At 43.5% G+C, this 7,922-nt stretch overlaps 1 protein-coding gene across 1 annotated transcript in view; it reads left to right on the top strand.

Annotated features, from left to right (window-relative positions):
• Nucleotides 1-532: 532 nt before the first annotated feature.
• The window catches only part of TM4SF18 (transmembrane 4 L six family member 18), a 13,600-nt gene continuing 6,210 nt past the window's right edge, over nt 533-7,922 (top strand). The window contains exons 1-4 of the mRNA XM_019503118.1: nt 533-1,080; nt 3,099-3,188; nt 4,911-5,053; nt 7,028-7,208. Of these exons, the coding sequence (XP_019358663.1) occupies nt 907-1,080; nt 3,099-3,188; nt 4,911-5,053; nt 7,028-7,208 (588 nt within the window). The 5' untranslated portion in view covers nt 533-906. The remainder of the gene's footprint in view (nt 1,081-3,098; nt 3,189-4,910; nt 5,054-7,027; nt 7,209-7,922) is intronic.

Genomic DNA, 7,922 nt, shown 5'->3' with positions numbered 1-7,922 from the left:
TGCAAAAACATATTGTTCTGGCTTTTCCAACCCAGGAATGTTCAGTATCTTGGTCCCAAAACAGTTTAATTTTTTTGTTTGTTCTGGTCCAAGTCAGACCAAAACCAAGGTACTAAGATGAAGTACTTTCCACAAACTAGAAACTCTGGTCAGCTGGTTCTGGCTAGTCCAGATGTATGAGCTGACTTATCACCCCCCTCCCCTTCTCCCCCTTTAGATCATGTTGTTTACAGATATTAGGTAAAGCTACCAGAGTGCCTTCAGCCAGTGCCTGCTGAACTGCAAGGCTGGCTCTCACTGCAGCTTAGGCAGCACACTCTTTCTGTCTAGACAATAAATGTATCCTCCCAGGAGAAAGGGGTACCATGAGGTTTAGTGATCTGCCCAGTGTCTGTAGGTCAGTGGTAGGGACAGGAATAGAATATCTACCCCACAGAGTAGCTGTGAAACAGTGAATAAGAAATACATAAAGGATGTTAGTGTTAGTGAGATTGCGTTCCCATTGTCAGGATTAGCTAATATTTTTAATGCATGTGCTAGCTAGCGGATGGAAATTGTTGTGCTTATAGGTGGTGGCATCATAGCTCAGTCTGAAGTTCCTTCCTGATTCTCACTTCTAGACACTCATTTAAGCCTGAGAGTCCCCAGGGAATACTTCTTGGAGGGAAACAAAGTTTCTTAAAGAAAACAGCCCCACACTCCAGCACAGGACAAAGGCTGACCCTTCTGCCAGTTGTACTTATCCTAGGAACAACAAAGTGGTTCTTTAGCAGCGGGACTGCTCGACTCAAACCCAGCCCTGGGAACCAGGTCCCTAGGAATATGAAATAGCCACATCAAAAGAAAAGAGCAAGTCTTTGCAGCTTTAAAGTCAGTAGAACAGAAAATATTTCAAGTCCTCCAGAGATGGGTTTACAAAGGTGTGGCAGCTGTTTGAGCTGTCTGCTGATTCTTCTTGCACTTTGGTGTATTGCAGTTAACATCCTATTATACTTCCCCAATGGAAAAGCTTCATATGATGTCAGTAACCACACCAACTATGTGTGGCATTTTGAAGGAATCTGTTCCTCTGGTGTAATGGTAAGTGCTGGTTCTATGGATTTTATTGAATTCTGACTGCTAAGATTGTGCCATACTTTTGATTCTGCTTTACAATGGGGAGAGAGGTCAGGGACAGGGGACACTTTATTTTAGATAATTCTTTAGATAGAAAGTTTGGTCAAAAAACAAACCTGGGGCACTGATCAACAGATGACCAACAGTGATGTGCCTATGTTTGGATTTGTACGTTATCTTGAGAAGTTGGCTTGTGCTCTATATGCTTTTTTGTCAACCTGTAACTTAAGCCTGTGTTGCTGTGGTGGTGGGGGGAGTTGAGTAGAGTTAACCATCTATTTGGGTTTGGCTTTACATAAAAAATGTCATTTTTAGCATCACTATGTACGGTTCTGATACACCGTGCACAACACAATGGGCTCTGCTAAGACCACTATGGCAGAAGTCTGGCAGCATACAAGACCAATGCATTTTTAGATCAATTACAATTAGTGACACTTCAAGAGCAGTAACTTTTTCCCTGCTTAACCTTTTACCATTGTTATTGCTGTGTTACTAAAGATAAGATTTGCTTACTGAATGAGCAGTGTCACTTAACCTCCTGCCTCATTGTATGTGCTTGATCACTGCAGTCTGCAATACACATATGAAGAAACACTGACCCTAACCTGCATACCAAGTTTTGGTAGTTAGGCAGTGTTAATATAAATTCTGTTCAGTAAGAAATGTCAAAGCACAAGGCCTTATTTTGTGGTAGCACCATGCTTGTTCTTCTCCCATCAGTCCTTTGTAAAATATACATCTGGCAATGATTAATTTAGGGAAAGTGTAATGAGGCCTAGAAATACAAGTGGTAAAAACACATATACCTGAAGATCTAGACAAACTGGGCAGCAGCAAGATTCCAGCTGTGCCTATCCCTGACTATTTGGACTGGTATTTGTCATTGGTTCTGTGGCTATGATGGGAGTGCTGGTATAGGCAGAGCTCCAAGTGGTGGCAGGTATTTTAAGGCATTAAACTGATCTTCACAATATGATGGTTAAAACAATGGTGTTGTCAACACCTTAGCTACATTATCCCTTTTCCTAAACTTAGAGGCCATCTTCCTTCCATTCTTACATGACAGGAAAGCCTTCCTCTTCCTTTTAAGAGGCCACTGCAACCCAGCCCCCCCTACCCCTCATTCCCCACACAGTGACCAGTGTCCTGGCTTCCTCCAAGCATGTTTCTTTTTAATGCTAGCAACTATTAGGCTCCAAAGTCCAAGAATTGCTCAATGAAGTTACTCCATAGGCAACTGCAAATCGAATATCCACAAGTGGCAGGTGGCCGATTGGCGAAGTGAAAGTCCTCAAATTAATCTAAGCATGTACCTACAGTGCAGACTTTGCCAGCACGGTGGTAAGTAGCTTGATCCTTGACTTCAGCACCAAGCCAAAAGAAGGCCCCAGAGTAGATGCAGTTATGCCAGCAAACTCGCCCTTCTATACTCTATAGCACATGAGAAAAGTAGTTTTGCCATCCTGGTACAAACTGCAGTTTTGCCGGTCTAGTGGCAGCCACACCAAAGTCCTGTCTATTAAGTTCGCTGGTGGCGGGGCCCTCCTGTCTTTCCTGTGCAAACAGAAAACTAAGCAAACATATATTCTGGTGGCACAGTTGCATCCCTCCACCTTCCCCAAGTACCACTCTGATATCCTCCCCTGCTGCTTTATTTCTGCCCTGGCTGCTATTATCTGGCCTACCCCTGCTCTAGCCAATGTAGCTACACTTGCAAAACTGGTGTAGAGCAGGCCCAGGAGTGCCTTGCTGGCCTGGTACAGCACTCTTTGCGCACATCTAGTGCAGGCAGAGTCTAATAAATGCAGCAGCACAAATTCTCCCTGCACCGCAACCTGGAGTCATACACATCTGTGCAAAGTGGGTACAGAACCTCAGCTCACAGAATGGCAGCTGTTCATGGGCACTTCTAAAGAGAGGAGAAATCAGGGCTAGTATCTTCAGCAATTCCTACTCATCTCACAGTCTCCCCCTTACAGATCCTTGTGTTAGCAGTTCTTATGATACTGCTGGAGCATGACACATTCTTCCAGTGCTGCCAGAACGAGAGCTGCAACAAAACTTACAGGGTGAGTCTTGGTTTTCCTTTTGTTTCTATATTCAGAATTTGTCCCTTTCCCACTCGACTCATTTTTTCCTGTCTCTCTATTAAAGGAGAATCCTGCTTTGGGTAGAAACCACCCAACTGACTACAGCAAGCCCAGCTTTCTTTTGCTACTTGGGCAAGGCAGGAAATAAAAGCCTGATAAGATAACCACCCATGGGCTGAGTCTCTCTCCCCTCTGCCCCTGCTGAATCGCTCCAATTTCTGAGTTATTGTGCCACATTTAAAAACGAATCTTCTTTGTAGATGCTGTGTGGCTTGCAAACAAGTGAAAAGTGTTTGTATTCCTGGTGTTCAAGTAAACACTTAGAAAAGTCCAAAAAACCAGCGGGCCATGATTAGTCTTTACATCTGGGAAAATTCAGTATTTTCCCTTGGAGGGCAGCATCCTAATTCCACTGCCAGGGAAGACTAACTTATCCACCTCACACGTATCGTTCTGAATTTGGAAAACTGTGATGTGTGGGTGGGTGATGCAAACCTGGAAATATGACTAGTAGGGTTGTGTGAAACGGCACCATTCCATTTCGACTTGCATTTTGACGGAACAGCATTTTGTTTCAAATTTCATTTTGATTGGAAACTGCTGTTCTGTTTCATTTCGTCGAAACAGTATCGCTGTTTTGACGTTGTTTCAACGTCTTGCCCATAGGCTATAATGGGGAAGCTCAAAACAGCCTATACCTTTGTCATTTCTGGCCTGCTTTGGATGAAACGTGCAGGAATGGTAGCTCCTTCTGAGGGCATGAAGCCTGCCAGGTTTCAAGGAGATAGGTGCAGGGGTTTGGAGGAAACTGCACCTCAAGCTGCGGACAAGCAAAACTCATGACATGGGAGACACTGTGTGTGTTAAAGCACAGCAGGGTGAAAGCTGCAGGCTTGCTAGGCCCTGCTGGGACCACAAAGCCTGCCGGCTTTCAAGGAGAGAGGTGCAGGGGTTCTGCGTTCTGGGGCCCTGCACCTCTAGCTGCTGACAGGCAGAACTTGTGACGAGGTTGCTTGTGGGAGTGTCTATCTTGGGGCACGGGGGGGTGTGAAAACTGCAGGCCTGGTAGGCCCTGCTGCGGCCACAAAGCCTGCCAGCTGTCGAGATCAGTGCAGGGGCTTCTGGGTTCTGGGGCCCTGCATCTCTAGCTGCTGACAGGCAAAACTCGTGACATGGGTGGGTGACACTGTGTGTGTGTTCAGGTGTGCCCTCGCTCAACAGACATCAAGGCAGAAAGCAGGGAAGGTCACACAATGCTGCCTTTTATGCAGTTTTCCCATGCCTCCCCCAGAGCACTGCGATTGGAAGGGACCTCAGGGAAGGATCACAGTCACTGGCCAGCTACACAGTCAATAATGAGAGCACTCCTTGTGCCCCTTCTCCCGTCTTCCCCATCCCTCTCCCTCTCCTTACTTTAGTTTCTGTTTTCCTGCAGGCAAGCCCAGCTTGAGCTTTGAAATTTGAAACATTTCAACTATTTTGAAACATTTTGACTTGCCTCATTTCATTTTGAGGCTGTTTCGAAGCTCTCTGTTTCCTTTCGATTTTGCTGTTTTGAGCTTGAAATGCGTCAAAACAGCGTTGAAACGAAACTGCCAACGAAATTTCGCACAGCCCTAAACTGACTAGGGCAATGTGTCTAGTGGTTGCCCAATTATTTGCCCATGCTGAACACATTATCCTATTCTGTCTTCAACATAGAGCTTCATTTCAGTTGTGTTAGCCCTGCTTGGAATTGCTTTTTCTGGATACAGTGTAATCATCTCTACTCTGGGGCTTGTGCAGGGCCCATTCTGCAATACACCAGCTGGCTGGGAGTACCTCTTCAAAGACACTTCAGGGGGGTAAGAAACACCAGTGTGTCTGCTATAAAATTGTACATAAAATCTAAAAGCTAAAAAAGATCCTTCAGAGAATGTTTTACAGCTAAATTCTAACTTACCTCCATATTATCACTATAAGCCATAAGACAGACCCAGAAGAGTTAAAAGCGTGGAGGTCTAAAGTTCTCTGAAAGGCAGAAGTTTACCTCACAACATATAGATTCTGCCTAAAAACATCATGAGATGGGTAGAATCAGTACAAACTGTGAGAGTAGATGGAAGTATGGTAAAAGCAGGGGTAATAGGGAACACTGTGATAGAGTGAGTTAATCAGTAGATTGTAAAGGTGTGTGGTACCACACAGGATTGATCATGAGCAAAGTATATAGAACTTTCTTTCTGGGTACAGAAACTAGGTACAGTAGACATAAAAGGCTAATAGTAAAGATCATTAATCAACCAATAGTCATATGCAAGGATATGTGCTGAATAAAAGAACCTCTAATGTATAAAAAGAGTAGAAGAGAAACACACTTTGAATTTGTGTGTAGCCCTGCACTATCTCTGCTATCAATGAGTCTGATCACCTGGTTGATAGTATGAAGAAAGGCTACACTAAGTTTATACTCATGGAATAGCTGCATGCTTATTCAAACCATAAAGATGTTTCAATTTTATTACTGTGCCCAAGACACAAACACAAATATTTTTGCACTTTTACAAAGAAAAGTTAGAGCTCAACTCATCCTGCAGGCTTAACACCCAGGGTGTCTGTATTGCACAGTGCAGTGCCAGGTAGAGGAACCCACACTAGACCTACACAGTGCTGCACTGTACAGAAATGACATGCCTTTGAGATCCCAGGCATGTGTCATATCAAGATCTGCAGCCTGTATCGACCATGAATGTGGATATTTTAAAGTGTCTTTTGAAAAATGATACAATATGTACATATTTCATGTGCAATAATGTCAACTTCTCTTGATCAGTCATAGAATCTCAGACAGCAAAAAATGAAGAGCCACATTACCTGACAAGGCAGGATTGTTTCCTAAAAATATAGGTGCAGCTATCTCCCATTTAGGTCTATTGTAGTTTAAGGAAGAGACCTATGAAGTAGACAATTGTGCCTGCATGAAGTTGTTTTCATTATGGTGTTCTGTCAACACCATCAGTATTATGTCAATACCATCACCATGGCTACTACACATATTAATGTTCCATTTTTAATTCATAAAGAAAGAGCTTGATTTGACCATGAAGGGCCAGATGCAGAGTAAAAGATTCCAGATTCAGCCCAAATCATGTAACTTAGTACTGGTGAAAGAGAAGCCAGCCAGGAATGTATTAAAAAAAAATACAAATATAATTGCAGTGATTGCTCTTGGAACCAATCACTACACTGCACCGTCTTACTCATCTTATGATGATACAGTGGGCAAAGATACCGTATAGAGGTAGCAGGGAGGCGAAGCATAGCCCTGTTGACCCAATGGATATGCAAGATGGTGCTACTCCTTCAGGCAGTGCCTTCAACCAACATCCCATGCACCTGTCAGATGGAAACAACAATATTTGGGCATTCCTATTAGATGATAATAAAACTATATCAACCTCAGTTAAAACTAATCAACAGCAACTTGTCTACTATTCATGAAACAGAAGTCTTCTAAGTGGTCTCTTCTTAAAATCAGCTGGTATTTGCAGAAGATTCAGTGAAGTAAATGATGCAGGAGGACTTTTATTTTAGGAACTCTGCTCCAGATCCTGGTCCCCATTACATCAGCAAAAATCTTTAATTAACTCCCTAAGGTTTGATGAAACTGCTCAGGATTTACATCAGTAGCACAACAGAGACCAGGATTGGGCTCCCAGATCTCAGAACAAATAGATTTTATTATTTCCTATCATGACTGTTGGATTTACTAGTATCAAGTGTTAAAATTAATCACATTTAACGAATCTAATTTCCTCATATTGCTCTTTGTCTGCTAGTTACCTCACCAATTACACTTCTTGGTCTCGGTGCACTGAACCCACTAATGCAGTGAAATGGAACATCATATTATTCTCTGTTCTAATGACACTAAGTGGACTTCAAGTGATCATCTGCTTCCTCAAAGCTATTGCTGAGTTGAAACGAATACTCTGTGGGACCTATTCTGTCTTTATCCAGGTAACAAAAGATCTGGAGCATTGTTGGCTTCAGGTGGTGTTAATCAGCACTGCTCCATCTGTTTCACTCTGGGCATGTCTACAGCACAACTTGCTACTGATGAAATAAGCCCTGCCTACACATGCCTGCCCAGGAACCTTAAAAAAGGGCAGCTGCAAGAAAGCCCCAAGACGTGGCCCAGGCACCTGCTCAAGACCTAGGTTTTCCATGTGCTCTCAAGGCATCCTCATTGCCTCACGTTCAGGGCTGCTGCACATGTGTGGATGGGGCTTCTTTCATCATCAGTGAGGCAGTACCATCTGCCACAGAGCTGTAGACATACACTCAGATGCTGCAAAACAGTGAGGATCTGGGCTTTTGTTTACATGTAAACCATCTGTTACTGGAAAGCTAACACTAGTACCAGGTCCTATAGTGAAGGTACTGCTGGCAGGTAGTATTCAATCCACGGGAAAATCTCTTAGGATATGCAGGGATTTCTGACTACTCACTTGAAAGCCCTTCCGATTTGGATCAGGGAGCTGGGGAGGGAACAGGCTACCCTGAAAATTCAGCATCAGTACTGAACATGTAAAGAATACATGACACCTGCCTTCTAGCATAGGTTTTGCTTTTGTCATCAGGCAGGTTTCATGACAACGGGTAGCTTTGCCACTCCAGACTTTACCATATTGATCTGTTCTTTTGGATGCCATATCAGTAGGCCTTTGTGAC

This window comes from Gavialis gangeticus, unplaced genomic scaffold (genome assembly GCF_001723915.1).
Source record: "Gavialis gangeticus isolate Ggan-Ray unplaced genomic scaffold, GavGan_comp1, whole genome shotgun sequence".
NCBI lineage: Eukaryota > Metazoa > Chordata > Crocodylia > Gavialidae > Gavialis > Gavialis gangeticus.
The sequence above is the reverse complement of the archived record's forward strand: the minus strand, read 5'-3'. Positions and strand labels throughout refer to the sequence as shown.